This window comes from Melitaea cinxia, chromosome 6 (assembly GCF_905220565.1).
Source record: "Melitaea cinxia chromosome 6, ilMelCinx1.1, whole genome shotgun sequence".
NCBI lineage: Eukaryota > Metazoa > Arthropoda > Insecta > Lepidoptera > Nymphalidae > Melitaea > Melitaea cinxia.
In genome coordinates this window covers 3,857,776-3,875,645 of record NC_059399.1, presented here as the reverse complement: position 1 = coordinate 3,875,645, position 17,870 = coordinate 3,857,776, and the positions used below count along the sequence as shown (strand labels likewise).

The following is a 17,870-nucleotide window of genomic DNA, read 5'->3' as shown; positions in this document are numbered from 1 at the left end:
TATTTAGTAGTAAAATATGAGTAGTTAATTCACAAATTTAAACAGACAAAAACGAGTTAAAAATTCACATTAACTTCAATTTAGGTAAAACATAAAATCACACGATAAAAAAAAACACAATAATGATGTCCACATTCTACTTAATTATTTTTCTATGATTGCCTACAATTTACTTACCCGCATTTTGGGCTAATGGAAATAAAAATTACTGGTAGCACTCCCTCGGTACGTCATTTCGGAGCATAGAAATTATAAGTTCCGAATAACCTCAATATTATTTTGGAATAACAAAAAATATAAAGTTTTGTATGTATTTACGTGTGAAACGATATTTCTTCAGACTTTTTGTTCACTTTGGTATTGTTTTTGCACCATTTAATTACAAAAGAACGGCATTTTATAGGCAAAGTTCCTGTACGTGGCCCCGTGAGACACTAACGAAAATGAGCGTAGTTTGATGCATATGTGTGCGTGAGCGCGTGTGTTTACTTGAAGGAGCCGAGTTTTGTGGCTTCAGTAACAACAAAGGCCGCGCATTATCTACTTTTTTTTACTACATCTATGTATGCAAACAGAATTTGAATATAAAATACTTGGGAAATTATCACAATTAGAAGTTATTTTTCTTGTTAGTATAATTATGCATATTTTTAAAAAATTAAATTATAATTTTTACATATTGTTTTCTAATGTTTACGCGAATTTTACTCATTTAATAAAACACTTTTTTCGGATTTTATCGCGGTTTATTATTCACTTTTGATTCCCGACGTTTCGGATACTTTACAGCAACCATGGTCACGGGTCACAATTTTTACGATAAAATATTAAAATTTATTTAATAAAATAAATATAAAATAAAATAAATAAAATATAACAGTTATATAGTAACTGTTTACATTAGATTGATAGGTAGATAAATTGTTATAGTAACTTTGAATAAACAGTTATCTTTTAAAATTAGTTACATTAGATTAGGGATCATTGGTCGAATGAATGAATCGAAATGGTTAATTACAGAATAGCACTGCTGACGTCGCACGAATTTCCCGATTGACCCCTCTCCCGTCTTTGTCACAGACAGATGGTCACATTTATGAGACCCTTACCTGTAGTGTGACGTCACATATTTTGCCTTTCCCTCCTTAAGAGCCATTTCACAATTTTACGCTCTGCAAGTTTAGGTAAATTTGGTCGCATCGCGCGAGTCGTACGAGCCGCGCGATCTTTGTGCTAGTACGTATAGTGTGACAACCAAAAGACCATCGTGATCATTTTCTGATGTATAATAAAAATTATAACTATGGTATAAAATGTTTTTTTACATAATTAATTTGTTAAAAATTTCAAGTATGTTATATAACAACAGTCAATAAATTTAAAAAAAAATAAAAAAAAAATCAATTTTATGAAACAATTTTTTTAAATTGATTTAGTTTTTTCAGTTTACGAATGAATCTAATATTTACGATATGAATAAAAAAGCATTTAATGACATCGACACCGACAAACATATTAATTAACAAATAACAAGAAAAACAGATTGAAATGCCTATTTGTATTGATAGTGTGAGAAAAGAAAATTAAATTATACATTTGTTTACAGAAATTATCATTATATTATTTTACAGTCATTTTCGTAATATGTTTATTTTATTTATATTTTATTATGAAAGTATCAAATGCGTTTTATCCGCTATAACAACAGGCGCTTGGCGCGTGTGAGCGAAAGAGACGGCTGCGCAGAATTTGGCGTGGACCTTACCTCTAAGAGCGCTAGCGCTCGACTGATTTACCGGGCTTGATACGTGGCAATATATACTATCTTTTTATTATTTAATATAAAATGTATTAAAAATAATTACATCTTTTAATTATTTTTTTTGTATTCCTTAATGATGTAAGTTTACTTTGATGAAGATAGTTCGTTAAAATTTCTTAGTTTTCTAAGAGAAATATCGCTTTTAAAATTGTACTTATTTGGAAAATATTCGTAACTTTAAATTTTTTTTATCGTTTAATAGAGATACAAATGGAATAAAAATCTATGATAGTGGACAACAAAATTATATTCCACATATTATGATATTTTTTAAAATGGTTTCAACGTAGAGGTTATTGAAAAGTAGGACTTCAAAGTATACATTGCGACCGTTTACCCAGGGAGGAGGCTGATGAAAAGGTTAATAATTTTATACACATAATATAAATCAAAATTCTGATCTGACTATGGACTACAACAAAGGTTGCTCTATTATATTTCAAGAATATAAATTACATTATTGCATCCAACACTGAGATTAACGACGTCAGAATATTACAATTTCGCGGATTGTTACCGATTTTTGTGAAATGGCTCTTAATATGTAACGTAAATTATGGATGGCTCCTAATACTTAAATTAATACTTAGTAATTTAGTATACTATAAGGCTCAATAATAATAAAAATAGTTAAAAAAAACCTTTTTTAATAATTAACAAAACTGGTGATATTTGTATCAACCTTTGCAATTTCTATTAAATTATTAGTGCTAAGCCTACCCATACAGAGCAAAGAAAACCTTTGCCATGGAACCTTTTTTATTTTCAATACCTAATAGAAGAATGAGAGCATACACAAGCGAGTTTCATCATCGAAGTTTTTTTGCCGACGATGAAGCATCCTCGCTATAATCTAAAGAATTAAAGGTATAACATGTTTTACGAGATTAACTATGAAATAAAATTAATCTTTGATTAATCTTTTCGGTTATCAAATATTAATAATACCTTATTCATTATGCATTATCATAAGTAAATTAATCAACTTTCGCAGACTTACGCGACACTTGTGTTTTAAAAGAACTGTAAATATTTTTTATTTGTTTTTAACAAATCCTTATGTCAGAAGATTAATATAATACGTTAATGTAATTAAATTAAGATTTTTAATTCAGCGACACTAAGTTAGTAGGAAATAGTTTTGTACATCATTGATGAATTGATGATCATTGCCCTTCTCGGTCTATCACGTATATTTTGTATGGTATCTTTTTTTTTCCTGTAAATTTTTCTATTTCTATCTCTTTCTGCTGTCTTGTGTGCTACCGATTGGTGATTTGTTTATTGAATCAACTGAACTTTCTGGATCAATGAATCGACAAAAATCCTACTATGTGATAAAAGGTGCAATCCATTATTTAAAACTATACTGACATGGTTTTGTTATAATAATGGATTTTTAATTTAACTAGCTACCAATACTGTTGCGAATATGTTAGAAATTTTTCACGTAAAAGTAAAATGCCGGATTGTTTACAGTTCCCGCCATTACCAATAGTGTCTAAAAGCGAGTGTGTTCAATTTCTATTCGCTAACGTTGGCCAATAGTATCTTTCCATCTGTCTGCGTAACGCTACGTCACTGAGCAACGCTAAATATTTTTGCTCCCTCGCACTCATTAATTTTGTTTATTGGTATCCTTGTCAGCAATGTCGTAAGAGGTCACCATTTATAGTTCACTCTCTTTCTTTCTTAGCAGAAGCGTATGTGAAAAAAAGAAATAAACAAGCTCTGCAACGAGCAATATACTGGTCAAGATTAAATAATAGTCGATTCGCCAAATTTTCGAGTTATTCGTGGCCCGTCTTTTGCTAGCGAAGGAACGTGTTAGTGCTTATCAAAATGAAATTTTTAATTCTAGCTTTAACCACTGTAGTGGCAATATGCTCGGTTAATTGTGATGTTTATTTTGATGAGAAGTTCCCTGATGGTAAGTTTTACAAATGTTCATTTACTTCTCCTGTGTTCCGGCATTTCGCGTACTATCGATTTTTAAGAAAGCCGGCTGGAGTTAGTATTGTTGGTATAATCATAGTATTCTCCTTACAGATTCATGGGAATCCAATTGGATTTATAGTGAACACCCCGGTAAAGAATTCGGCAAATTCAAGTTGACGGCCGGCAAATTCTACAATGACCCAGAGGAAGATAAAGGTACGTCATTTATATTATTTTCACATCTATATTTGACTAAAATGTATTAAAATATACTTAGTATAAACTGACAATGTAAGTTAGCGAAAATTAACTGCAATAAATAATATGTAAACGTGTCACCCAAAATAGATCCACGCCTCAAGTGGTGCGGTATCAACCTATCTACGTAAACATTTTCGTTCGTCGCTCAAAAATTTTTGTGCATAGGCCTGCAAACCTCTGAGGATGCGAGATTCTACGCGCTTTCTCGCAAGTTCGAGCCCTTCTCCAACGAAGGCAAGAACCTCGTCGTGCAGTTCACAGTCAAGCATGAGCAAGATATCGACTGCGGAGGCGGTTACTTGAAGGTGTTTGACTGCAAACTTGACCAGAAAGACATGCACGGCGAATCCCCCTACGAGATTATGTTCGGCCCCGACATTTGCGGACCTGGCACCAAAAAGGTATATCTAATTTTTTTTTTTTATTATTGAATACCAAACTATCAAATAAACTTAATATGGTAAACATTTTTAAACATAAAAAATATTTTATATAACAATAGACACAAAAGACCATATATAATAAAAATGATCATTAGAATTGTATGAAGGTTTCCTTTCATGCATTTAAAAAATTATTAGTACGGCTATTATGGTGTGTTTACCTACATTGGAAAATACAGTCGCATGCTCTATTGGCATTGAAAATTATTAAACAATACAACTAGATCAAAATCTATCCAATTATTTTTTAAACAACATATTTACATTATTAAGACTGAATATAACTATTTCAATTTTTTTAGAACTAAAGAAATATACTTAATTGAATTGAAAACCCTCTCTTTTTTTGAAGTCATTTTAAAATTAAATGAGAACATTATAAAGAGTTTTTGGGATCTTTAAAAAAAAATTATAATAGGAAAAATTTTCAAATTTTCGAAACAAAACTTGTTATTAAACAAGAGTCATTAACTCCACTTCATCATTAATGTTAACAATTCCCAGAAAGTGATCACATTAGTGTGAGGTATTTAAAAGTACTACAAAAACCAACCTAATTTAATGTAAAAAAATTTGTAATTACTCTTATCAATGTTATTAACTTTCGACACTGCAACTTATTTTAATTAAAATGTTATCAACTCTAGATTTATCTTAATTATTCAAATAATTTATTGTTCTGTTAACATTTTGACTCTTAATTTGGAACCTTATCCAATAATTGACTATATAATTATCCATGCTTCGCTTGCATAGTTGTTTCAATTTAAATTAATGAAAATGCAATGCATAGTTGTTTCAATTTAAATTAATGAAAATAATAATAGCCCAAAATTATGAAAAGTAGTCTTATGTCATCAAAAAAATAATTTTGGTATGGTCTTACGAGTGGCAAAGCAGGCTGTAAGTAATAAAAAGTTTTGTTTGTTTTACCTGTTGTGGACACTATTTAATGACATATTCAACAGAAAAAAATTTTGATGTTATTATTCTATATATATGGTTAGAAACCATAGAATTCTCTTATATTCATAAGATATTTCTTTTTGTAAATGTCAAAATAAAAGTTGTAACTTATTGAGGAGAAACAGGTGCAGTGGTCTATTTTACCTGCTTGTTTTTGTATATTGGTAACTTATTTGCAGTATAAACTATAGCTTGGATAACTGGTGAAACCGTAACATTTACCAGTTCTTAATAACTGAGAAAATTATAGTACTTAATTTGTTAAAATAATAACATCCAGAAATGAAAAATAAATTTGTATTAGTATTTATATAATCTTACTAACTTGTATAATTTCATACATCTAATTTTATGAATGGTAGTTATTTTTTATCTTTATTACTCCAATAAAAATACTTATCATCCCAAAATAAAACTCGTGAAAATTCTGGAAAGATAAACACTATCACACAAATGAAATATTAAAATATTATATTGTAATAAAAATACACAATATAAAAAAAAATTACACACTTCCATATTTTTTGTTGCTATGGATATATTATTAGGTTATAACAATACCATTTCATTTATCGTCTGTCAAATAGTTTTTTTCGATAATACTATATAATTTAAATTTAACATTTTTATGCAGTCAAAAAATAAAATTGATATAATTTTTATATGTTTTTGTCTTCTATCTTCATGTCCTATGGCCCCTGGATGGGGCAGAGGGAGTCCATAGTGCACTGCCATCTATATTTTTGTACTACAATGTATTTTATCATGTGTATGGAATAAAGTAATAAAATGAGATAAATAAAACAAGATTTACATTTTATGTATCCTATCGTAAGGTTAAATGATTATAACATTAGGTTTATGAAACAAAGTTTTTTATCTAAAATATTTTTTTACACTAGGTTCACGTAATCTTCAGCTACAAGGGTAAGAATCACCTCATCAAAAAGGACATTCGTTGCAAGGACGACGTCTACACTCACTTATACACACTGATTGTTAAGCCCGACAACACTTATGAGGTGCTGATCGACAATGAAGTTGTTGAAAAGGGTGGCCTAGAAGAAGATTGGGACTTCCTACCTCCCAAGAAAATCAAGGTATAAAAATTAACCCAATAAAGCCCAAGTAACAATATTATTCTTTAAAATCGGTTTGGGCTGTTATATTACTATTGTTTTTTTTTTTTAAAGTACCAAGCAGAATAACAAGCTATTTAAAAATAAAACAAGTCGATATTGTAAAAATTTCTGTATAAAGACCATAATAGCGAGACTAACTGTATAAAACATTTTAACCGCTGTTTCTATACAGTGTCCTAAACCCAAAGGATGTCTGTAAGAAATTGCTCTTTTTGCCATAAGACTGCCTTTGTACATCTTCTTCGAATTATACTATTTTGTATCTTTTAATAGTGGAAAATTAAGAGTATTATTAATATGCATACAAAGTATTGGAAATAAGTAAATTTCAAAATTCTAGGACCCAGAAGCCAAGAAGCCCGAAGATTGGGATGACCGCAAGACCATCCCCGACCCAGATGACACCAAACCGGAAGACTGGGACAAACCTGAGCACATCCCTGACCCTGACGCCACAAAACCTGAGGACTGGGACGATGAGATGGACGGTGAATGGGAACCACCAATGATTGATAACCCTGAATACAAGGGTGTATGGGCTCCTAAACAGGTAAGATATCTTTTTATTATTGCTTGTATTTTTGTTATACGTCCTTAGGGTAAAGTGGCAAGCAAGCGTATAGTCTGCCCGTTGGTAAGTGGATATTGTAGTCTATGGATGACGCAACACTAGTAGAATTACAAGAGCCTTTTTGACACTAACTCCCAACTAACTATCCCTGTCTTACTTGTCATAAGAACTCTACATTATTTGAGAGCAGTATTGTTAGTCTGTGATCTTCAGTAAGGTTGAGATATTTACCACTTCATACTCTTTCAAATTTTGATCAAGTTATTTCCTGCTATACTCTAACTAATTTTATTTAGTAAAAGAGTTATATTACCTAATTACATTACTGTTACCAGTGCTAACGCTGATGACGATAGGTTTCTATACAGGAAAAGAGTTGGAGTTCTATCAATTATGGCAATACTATCCATTGCTGGGCTTTTAGAACCATCGCTGTAAAATTTCTGAAACCAAGTATGATATTTAAAAAAAAAATTACTGCAGTACTGTCCTGGTCGGTCAAAATTTGAAGCCGCTTTTGTATTATATTAGGTACATTATCAAACTACTCTCGAAAAAAAATAATTAAATTCGAAAAAGTTTATTGGGTACATTATCAAACTACTCTCGTAAAATAAATTAAATTCGAAAAAGTAAAAATTAATTGCATTTATATGTATCCGGTCTAATAAATAAACAGGTTTATCGTAATATACATGTATATTTAAATGTTTTAAAATTACTTTTTAATTTAAATTTATTTTAGAAACCATTATTTTAAAAAGTAGTTTATTCATTGGGCGCATGAGTATCATATTGACATTTAACTTTTTTTGTGAGTTATGTGATATAATATAGAAAGGCGACGATATAGTTATTTAAATTTTTATTTAGTAGGTACTTCCCGCTACTCATAGTTCATTTACCCGCGCGACCGTTACACGTTAACTTTCGGTGTCTAATCATGTCTCGTAATGTATTGTATCAATAAGTTCGGTCGTTGCCATTACTACGTTGTAGACGAATGAATATAGCATTATTATATCGCTGTCCCCGGGCAATAAAGCGGTAATATCAAAAATCAAATTTTACAGGAGAAATAAAAGAAGCTAATTTGTTTATAGTGCAGTGTACAGTGATCCAAAACAGACGTTCAAATTGTCAAATGAAAGCTATTTTTTTACCAATTTAAGCTTTTAAAAATATTTTTTTAAAAACAAATCGTAAAATTTTTTAATGAAATAATTAAAAAAATGTATAATACAATTCATAGATGATACTATTTTAATTGCAAGATCATTAACAATTACTGTAAAGATGTTCACCGGTTTTTTGTGTTATTTTTCTTAAGAATAATGCAATAATACATAGCTTAGTCGTAAGAGAATTATCCATGCAATAAAACGGTTATTGTCATTTATTCTAACGAAATATTAATAAAAAAAACTGAAAAAAATAAGAGTGATAGATTGATACTCAGAGAAGCCAAAAATTAAATAACATTAAAAAGGGTGTAACCGGCGTATACCGCTTTATTGCCCGGGGCCAGCGATATATTATTTATAAAATATAATGATAGTAATTCGGATTTTAAAATTTGAAATGTATTATATCACACTTATTAATTGTAAGACAAATTGATGTTAACCAATTAGAATTGTATTTAAAAGCTTATCATTATTTGTCCTATAATTATAAGTTTACTGAAATGTCTTCTTGCGTTATTTATCGTTCTTCATTGTATGTATTTTTGAGTATAAATATTTCCATGTCACAATATTTTTTAATTTTTAACTATTTTTTAGTCTTTATTACGAACTGTTTATCAATATCATAAATATAAAAAAAAATTAACTTTTTTCAGATCGACAACCCCGCATACAAAGGACAATGGATCCACCCAGAAATCGACAACCCCGAATACGTTGCCGAACCCAACCTATACAAACGCCCTGAAATTTGTGCTGTTGGTCTCGACTTATGGCAAGTTAAGTCTGGCACAATATTCGATAACTTCCTGATCACTGATGATGTAGAACTCGCCAAAGAACGAGGAGAGGCATTAAAGAAGACTCTAGAAGGAGAGAAGAAGATGAAGAACGAGCAGGATGAAGCCGAGAGGGAGAAGGAGAAGGAGAAGTCAGAAGAAGATGATGATGATGAAGATCTCGATGATGAAGCTGGAGAAGCGGCGCCTGTGGTACGTATTTTACTAGACTTTTATTATTCAGTTCACTTAATGATCAAAAATATAGATTTTGAAACTGATTTTATAGTTATACTAGCTGTGCCCGCGACTTCGTCCACGTGGAAAATAACAAAAAAAATACTGTTTAGTTCGCAGAGTTATAACATAAATAAATATCTAAAATAAATTAGCCTAAGTTACTCCTTACTACATCAGCTATCTGCCAGTGAAAGTCCCGTCAAAATCGGTCTACCCGTTTCAGAGATTAGCCGGCGCAAACAGACAGACAGACAAAAATTGTAAAAATTGTTATTTTGGTATATGTACCATGTATAAATTCATATGCATTTAGTAAAAAAGCGGTTATTTTAATATTACAAACAGACACTCCAATTTTATTTATTTTTATAGAATATAGATAATAATAGATCTTAGTCTATCTAATTAAGATGACTTTTGAGGTTCCATCTTTATTTTATTTAACATATATTAAATACCCTGAGAAATTTTATTTCAACTCCAGTTTATAGCTGAATATGGTATATTATGTTTTACAACAAAATATTAAAATTGAACCATTAGGTCCATAACTTTTTTATTATGATATGAAAAATCATTAGTTTTTATGATAGTTGCTTAGATATTATCGAATAGTAATTTGAAGTTAAACATTATTTACAACTTTTTCGATTAAATTGTTTATTATTTGTCCACAGGAGGAGCACGACGAGTTGTAAACATGTTAGTGTGAACACAAAGACTTTATTACTAATCGGTATAATATAAGAAAGCAGGGGTTAAGCGCATTTAGTGTCGTTCCACAGTTTACTACCAGTCGTGGTTCTGTCTCGGTCTTTTTTGTAATCTCAATGGCTATTGCCTAAGATTTGTAATGTGTAAAAATCCTAAAAAATTAAATTTCAAAGTCCTTTTTTGAGTTCTTGATAGAGATTAAGAGAGGACCTCCAGGCCGAATTGAATATATCCAGCTCAAATATTTTCCGCTCGATCAATAAGTATAGATTATGCAATGTCAAAGTATCTTTGATTGTGGGATTGGCCAATAACTTGTGATATGTACACTTATCATTTTATCTTTTGAGAATAACTGAGCGTGAGATCGAACAGTGAACGGCATCCGAGTATCGGCCCTTAGTCTAATCGGATTATATAAGTTTATCTAGATGTGTCCAATCCCGTCTTAATATTACAAATAGCACTGTGTGACTTGGAATATTCCATTTTATATACCGGGCGTATGGCTCCAGGCGTCCATAGTGATGATTTTTGTATATAAAGAATGCATTCGGTTTTGTTATTTATAAGCGGCACTGTGTGTCGGTGAATGTGTGTTTGTGTTACAATATCGGCCGGAGTTTGTCCGTCGCTGTTGTAAGACAAACGAGTGTGTTATCAGTTTACATTGTGAAATGAGTCTGATTAAATTAATATAATTTGTTCCTGTATTTTTATTATTATTTTTTGTACCTTATAAATAATCAAACAAACATGTCCTTAATCATAATTGAATAAGATATTTCAAAAAATTAAAGTAGCTGGTCATCATTTCTTCCATTATTCCTTTGGGTTTCGCTATTTCGACTTCTTCAGAATCTTTCTTCGGATGCCTTTGCACTAAATAAAATAAATTATAAATAAATAAGTTGTTACTGAATATATAATAATAAGTAACATTAGTTATCTATTTACATTATGGAAAAAAGGAATTACAAAATGATATAGTAGCTAGCAATTTTGAAACTAAGGTAATTTGGTTATCTATGCGAAAACAAAGCATCCTAATTATGACAAAACGCGTTTCCTGTATTACGTCGAACTGCGGAATTTTTGTATTGTAACGAACGAATACAAAACTATTACATAAAAACAATGTAAAAGTTATGGTAGTAGCACACAATAATGAAAACGAAATTCAATTGTTGTTTTAAAATATTAAAACGGAAAAAATATGTGAATATAGGTACAGTCAATCGGGGTAACTTTGGCTTTCAGTATAACATTGACTCATTTCTACAATTTTTGGTTTAAATTTTTTTCCTATAATTTGAACGCATCCTAGTGTACATAATGCATACTAAATAAAAGTTTACGTGTATCCGAATTTATTTTTGCCGCGAAATGTTGGTCTGCTGTCAAAAAGTTATATCTAATCTACGTCAAATATTGGAGTAAAAAAGTTCGTTCGTTACATTGTTGTTATAAAGTTGTCTGTAATTTAAAAAGAAGAGTGTATTTAGAGGTAAGTTATGCTTAAATTTATTAATTATAGCTTTTTTTACTATAAAAAACTAAAATCTATTGTAAAAATCGATGGATATTGTTAGAATTCGTTGTTTTTTCGAACCAGGAAAATTTCACGACAAGTTAGGGTAACTTTGGCCCGGGCTAAAGTTACCCGAATAGTTCTTATTTGTATGAAATTGTTGCCATTTATTTATTTCAGAATAAAAAAATGCCTAGAAAACGAGTATGTCCCGCACCGGGTACCCGAAAATATGGGAAAAAATCTCGCTACACGGAAGAGACATTAGAAAAGGCATTAGAAGAGGTAAAATGTTGCAAAATTTCCCAAAGAAAGGCCGCAGAACATTATAATATTCCACTCAGCACATTAAAATATAAACTAAAAGATCAACACACAGGGCAGATTGGAAAACCTACAGTTCTTTCTAAAGTTGAAGAGGAATCGATAGTCGCCCATATTATAGCATTATCAGATCTTGGAATTCCAATTGGTATGCAAGATGTAAGAGTCATTGTAAAAAAGTATTTAGATGATAATAAAAAAAAGTAAAGCAGTTTAAAAATAACTTTCCGGGATGGGAGTGGGGCAAACTTTTCTTGGAAAGACATAAATGCATAAGACAAAAGGTAGCACATAACATCAGTAGAAAGAGGGCTCAAATAAACAAGGAAATGATAGAAAAATTCTTCGACAATTTAAGCCTTGAACTCGAAAATGTGCCCCCGGAAAACATATTTAATTTCGACGAAACTGGATTTCATGACGACCCAAAAAAACAAAAGCTTTTATTTCGAAGACTTTGCCGGAACCCAGAAATTATTAGAAACTCTACGAAGTCCTGCTTCACTGTTATGTTTTGCGGTAATGCGGCTGGTGAATTTGTGCCATTATATGTTATATATAAAGCACAGCAAAAGTGGTCTGACTGGATATTGGATGCTCCACGTGGCACTCGAATGGCAGTAACACCAACAGGTTGGATAGACGCTAATACGTTTGATGATTGGTGTGAGAGCACATTATTGCCTGTACTGAAAAAAAAGGAAGGGAAAAAAGTTGTACTTGGAGACAATTTAAGCTCGCATATCACTCCAAAATCGTTAAGGCTCTGTGCGGAAAATAACATTAAATTTATATGCCTTGTTCCCAATTCGACACATCTACTGCAACCATTAGATGTGTCATACTTTAGTGCTCTGAAAAGTGATTGGAGGTCAATTTTAAGAGACTGGCGAAACACTAAAAGGGGCAAAATAGTAAATGTTTTGCCGAAACCAATATTTGCTAAATTGCTTTCTAAAACTGTGGAAAAAGGTCAACAAACTGCTGGTCAAAACGTGATTGCTGGTTTCAAGGCCTGTGGGATATATCCTCTAGATCGGAGTATGGTACTGGAGAAACTGAAAGAATATTCTAAACCTGAAGTGTGTGACGAGGTGCGTGAGTCGATTGGCGAGAGCTTTAAAAATTACATAGCTGAAATTCGTGATAAGGACCTCCAAATGCAGCAGACTAGAAAATTTCAAATCCCGGTTGTAGCAGGCAAAAGTGTTTCTGTGGAAGAAGTCGAAAAATACTATGAAGAAAGAGAGAAGAAGAAATCTGAAAAAGGTCAAAAGAAACAAAAAGAAAAAATCCAGAATAAATCTACTGCTCCTGTCAAAAAAAGAGGACGTCCATTAGGATCAAAATCTAAAGGTAAAACAGTACAAACATCACAACACAAACCTTCTTCGCCTGTTGCTAGCCCATCGGAATTACAGTCATTGCAAACTTTAGACACTTCTGCTACTACATCATCAGCTATTTCTCCCAAAGTCTGTAATGAACAGTCTCTTACTTCAGCGCCTGCAGAAACCTCCCTAAATCATAGATTGCTGCTCGATGCTTCAAAATCTCCAACTCCAGGGACAGAATATTCTTCGATGCCGTCTCATCCATCGCCTGTTGGTGATAGCCTGTTACTCGTTTCAAATCCTCCTTCACCCATAGACAAAGATATTGAGATAGAAGAAACAAATCAATCTCCAGCTCCAAGAACAGATTCTTCAATGCCGTCTCATCCATCGCCCGTTGATGATAACTCTGAAATAGAATTGGAAACTTTGAATGATGACTTAGTAGGGGAATACGAAGTACGTGAAAGTGTTTTATGTAAGACGGATAAAGCTAAACCTGCTCCTCTCATGAAGTTAGGCTATTGTGTTTTTACTTACGAAAGCATCCTTTTTCCTGGAAGGATCTTAACGGAAGATGGCCACACCGTTACCATATCTGTTATGCAGAAGACCGTAGATGGCTGGAAATGGCCATCCAAACCAGAGAGGGTAACCTGTTCCATTGATAGTGTCATTACTCGCTTAGAGGATACTAAAATTTCAAAATTAGGTAATTTTTATACTATAGACAATGATTTTCTGTCAATGGAATGGGGAGATTAAGACTTAAGTTCAAGATTTATTTTTATGAGTAAGTTTTGTTAGAAGTGATTTTTTTTAAGTTTGACTGATTATTTAAGATTGTTTTAGTTGTGTTTAACATATTTAATGAGAAAAAAATTGTTTTAGAACAAAAAATACGATTATTTAAAAATAAAGTTTCATTTCAACCTAGGCAGTTTTATTTGATCGATCTGGTAACACTGAACTGTGGTTCTTACATGAAAAAATGTTTTAGGACGCCATCTTAGAGATTAAAATTGTAGAAAAAGGCGTCTAAAGTTACACAGACACAATAAAAGATTTTAAATATTAGAAATTCGTGACCAATTCCCTCTATGTACAATGTTACCCTAATATCCGTCTTACTTTGACCCACTTAAAATTCAGTGTTTTTTTAATTTTTGTCTATAGATCATCAGTAAATGTCAACTGTTTTCTTAAAGAGGAGATTAGAAACCCACAGATAATATAATTTGTTAAATAAAATAAAAAACGTTGTCTCCATAAAACTAAAAAAATTCTTGGAAGTGAGTCAAAGTTACCCCGATTGACGTTAATAATTATATTGAATAGCTAATGGCAATTGAAAATAATTTATTAATAATATATTGGTAATGACAAGAATAAAAGTTTAAGAATTCTAATTATTTTGTTATTATAAATACTATACATATTTTAATACTATTTATTTTAAATTCGTATATCGAATTACAAAAATATAATATCGATTACAAAAATTTTAGAAACTACAGTTAGATAGGGTGTTAGTTACGTTGTTTATAATCTTCAAATATTATGTCAATACTCACTTAACACTTCCAACACTGTAACAAAAAAAGTAGCAATATTAATGACTAAGTCCTTAAGTATATAGTTTTAACAAGGTAATATCGGGCAAATTTAGATATTAAATATATACGTTAGGTAGCTTACGTACTTAGGTGATGTACTCAGTGTTATGGATTAAATAACAATATTTTTAATTTGTTCTAATCTCCAATGTGTCTAGACATCGTTTTTCTATTATGTTATCGGCATTATTAAATATTAAATCAAATTAGTAAATTCCTTAACCTAATGGACCCTAGTGTCGGCTTGGTGGTACCTACTCTTCGAAATTTAAGGTCATTAAACAAAAAACGACGGCGACGCGTTAGCGCAGCGGTAATAGCACTGGCTGTTGCGCTGGCGGTCGCGGGTTCGATTCCCGCTCACGACACATTTGTATCTACCAAATAGATGATAGTCGTGGTCTGGGCATTGTGTTTGTGTATTGTGTGTGTTTCCGGACCCCCAACACAGCAGAAAATCCTACTGGGGATCTGTTGAGTGTGAAGTGTTTATTAATTCTAATTTTATTATTAAAAAAGTAAACAAAAGTACACAGTATGAAATTACCAGGACAAACACGAGAAAGCCAATTGTGGGTACGAAAACACAAGATGCCACCTGCTTACAATATTTCGAACTATATCTAACATGGGCAAGCCAACGATTTTTATGAAATTTAGAAGGCAGGGCATTTCGGGGGGATAAATAAATCTAGCTAGGATTCATTTTTAGAAAATGTCGTTTTATCCCAGTTTTTAGATAGTGAAAAAATGGCTACCATATCGTTAGAATACGAAGGTAAATTTCACACTCGTCAATAAATTGCAATTGCTCAGGTGGGAAATCGGTCAGTCGCGCTCGGCCGAAAAGACCACGATTCAAATCCTCAAATTTCCAGATCGATTATTACTTTCTTTTTTTTTTTCTAATTGCACTCGTTTTTTTATTATTATTATGTCGGTAAAATCGATTATTCATATTTCATTCATCATCATTATTTCATTCATCATTATTTTTTTTATATTTAATTTTTTATAATTATTTATAATTTTTATTACTGTCGGTAAAAAAATATTCATATTTTATAAATACGTATGTAATTCGTATTTAAATATGATTTCCAAAAAAACACGATTTACTAAAAATACCGAGCTAAGCTCGGTCACTCGGGTCCTGTATTATAGAAGGATTAATAATAAGAGAGGTATCTGAAAAATCTGAAGAATTGGAAAGATTTAATTTTTTATACGCCCAACAGTTTAAATATGATTTCATCATAAATGTGTTTGGGGCGCCATTTTGTTGATCCTAGATTTATCCTATAAGGTACCTACACTCGTTTTATAAGCGCTAAAATGGAGAATATTTTTCTTACGCTGGCGAATTTATTTCTTTGAGACGAAATTATATAATTTTAAAAAATATATTTTACATGTTTCTATATAACAGATGCGTGATAAAGCGAATTAAGCTGAAAGACATAGCAAAAAATAGGCCAAATAGTCACAAAAATGGTTAAATAATAATTTTAAGATATTCGGTCTGAGGGCGGATAGTAGCAATATTCATTTAAGGCAGCGACAAAAGAATACAATTTTGGGATCCATGCACAACAAGGTTACCTATATCAGTCAGCAGATAGCTATTAGAGTTTGATATTTGATACACGTTACATTACACACATGCATTCGAAAAGAGTATTTAAATAAAAGATGTTGAGCAAAACGTTATGAATTACTTTAGGGGACCGACAGCTTAACGTACTTTCCGAGGCACGGTGGGGAGACCCACAAAGACGGAGATCCAAACTGGAAACAAATATTTATACAAATCCAAATATCCATGCCGAGCGGTAATCTACCTTCAAACCGACGCTATTAGGCGCCTACAATGCACACGCACCACTACCGACAGAACAATTATTACTGATATGAATTACCCTTTTTCAATTGTCTTATGTTTTCTTTTTTTCTCTTATGTTTATTATCCCTCTCTTTTTCATCTTCTTTCAGTTTTTGTATTTTTCCAGGCTTTATCATTAAGTCTAGTAGTTCCTTGCATGGCTCTGGTGACGCATGTACTGAAATATTAAAAAAAGAGTAGAATGTATTTTTGTGAATTACCTACAACTAAATAAGCATTTCGATTTATAAGATTTAAATTATTTTTGTTAAACAAGCTGTATAACTGTAGTTATGTATTTATTATTTAAGGTAGAGCCTTTTCTATAGGCCTGTGAAGTGTAAAAAGAGCTGAAAGCCAAAATTACTCCTTAACTGTTTTCAGGGCTTTCCTATACTATTTTATCAAGAATTTTTTTTATACATCGTCTACTTTTAAAATAAAGAGGTAGGTATTGAATTATTTACGACAATATGAATAAAGCAAATAAGTACCTTGATTTTCTGCTATCAGTGAGAGAATCTGAAATCAGAATACGAATATTAATTTTATCATTTGATAATCATTATAAATGTAGACATTTTTAAGGATAAATTAATTTATGTTCTTGATTGGTTTGGGTCGAAAACATAATAATTAAATTTAATTTGGACTATTACTTAGTGTACAGGATATACGTAGGTAAATAAGAATGCATACAAACTGAAAGATGTATGTAGGAATTATTAGCTGAAAATAAACAGTTACACACGTGTTAATAAAATCAAAATCTTACCACTACACCAAAAAATAAACCAAGTAACAAACTATAACTTAACATTTTGGCGCAAACAGATGTTCTAAACTATAAAATATTTTACAAGTAAACAACTTATATACGAATACACCGACATGGTAGGTTTTACGCTTATTTCTTACAATGTATAATGTTTTACTTGTATTCCACTTCAATTGACATAAAATCTAATGAAAAGAATTCTTAAGAACGAGTATAAGAGAATAGAAAATAATTTTACGCATGAATTTGTTTTATATGAAGTTTGCTTGAAATAGCTAAAGTTATATTTACAATTTACAAAAATATCTTGCTTAAGATATTATTCAGAATATACTTATTAAC

General features: G+C 31.3%; 2 protein-coding genes and 2 long non-coding RNA genes across 4 annotated transcripts; 2 read left to right on the top strand and 2 right to left on the bottom strand.

The window, feature by feature from the left end:
• Nucleotides 1-3,620: 3,620 nt before the first annotated feature.
• On the top strand, nucleotides 3,621-10,776 carry LOC123654198 (calreticulin). The gene is made up of 7 exons (XM_045590119.1): nucleotides 3,621-3,752; nucleotides 3,872-3,976; nucleotides 4,187-4,422; nucleotides 6,333-6,530; nucleotides 6,913-7,122; nucleotides 8,987-9,322; nucleotides 10,027-10,776. Exons 1-7 carry the CDS (start codon nucleotides 3,665-3,667, stop codon nucleotides 10,045-10,047), a joined length of 1,194 nt encoding a protein of 397 aa, XP_045446075.1. The 5' UTR covers nucleotides 3,621-3,664; the 3' UTR covers nucleotides 10,048-10,776.
• Nucleotides 10,765-16,808, bottom strand: LOC123654201. The gene is made up of 3 exons (XR_006743208.1): nucleotides 16,788-16,808; nucleotides 14,827-14,841; nucleotides 10,765-10,945 (listed from the first exon to the last, which is right to left on the bottom strand). It is a non-coding gene; the product is annotated as an uncharacterized LOC123654201 (long non-coding RNA).
• Nucleotides 11,304-14,184, top strand: LOC123654196. Its single transcript, XM_045590117.1, has 2 exons — nucleotides 11,304-11,570; nucleotides 11,775-14,184. The coding sequence occupies exon 2, from the start codon at nucleotides 12,248-12,250 to the stop codon at nucleotides 14,015-14,017; it is 1,770 nt and encodes a 589-aa protein (XP_045446073.1). The 5' UTR covers nucleotides 11,304-11,570; nucleotides 11,775-12,247; the 3' UTR covers nucleotides 14,018-14,184.
• LOC123654200 lies at nucleotides 16,804-17,738 on the bottom strand. The gene is made up of 3 exons (XR_006743207.1): nucleotides 17,526-17,738; nucleotides 17,245-17,272; nucleotides 16,804-16,928 (listed from the first exon to the last, which is right to left on the bottom strand). It is a non-coding gene; the product is annotated as an uncharacterized LOC123654200 (long non-coding RNA).
• Between the last annotated feature and the right edge of the window lie 132 nt (nucleotides 17,739-17,870).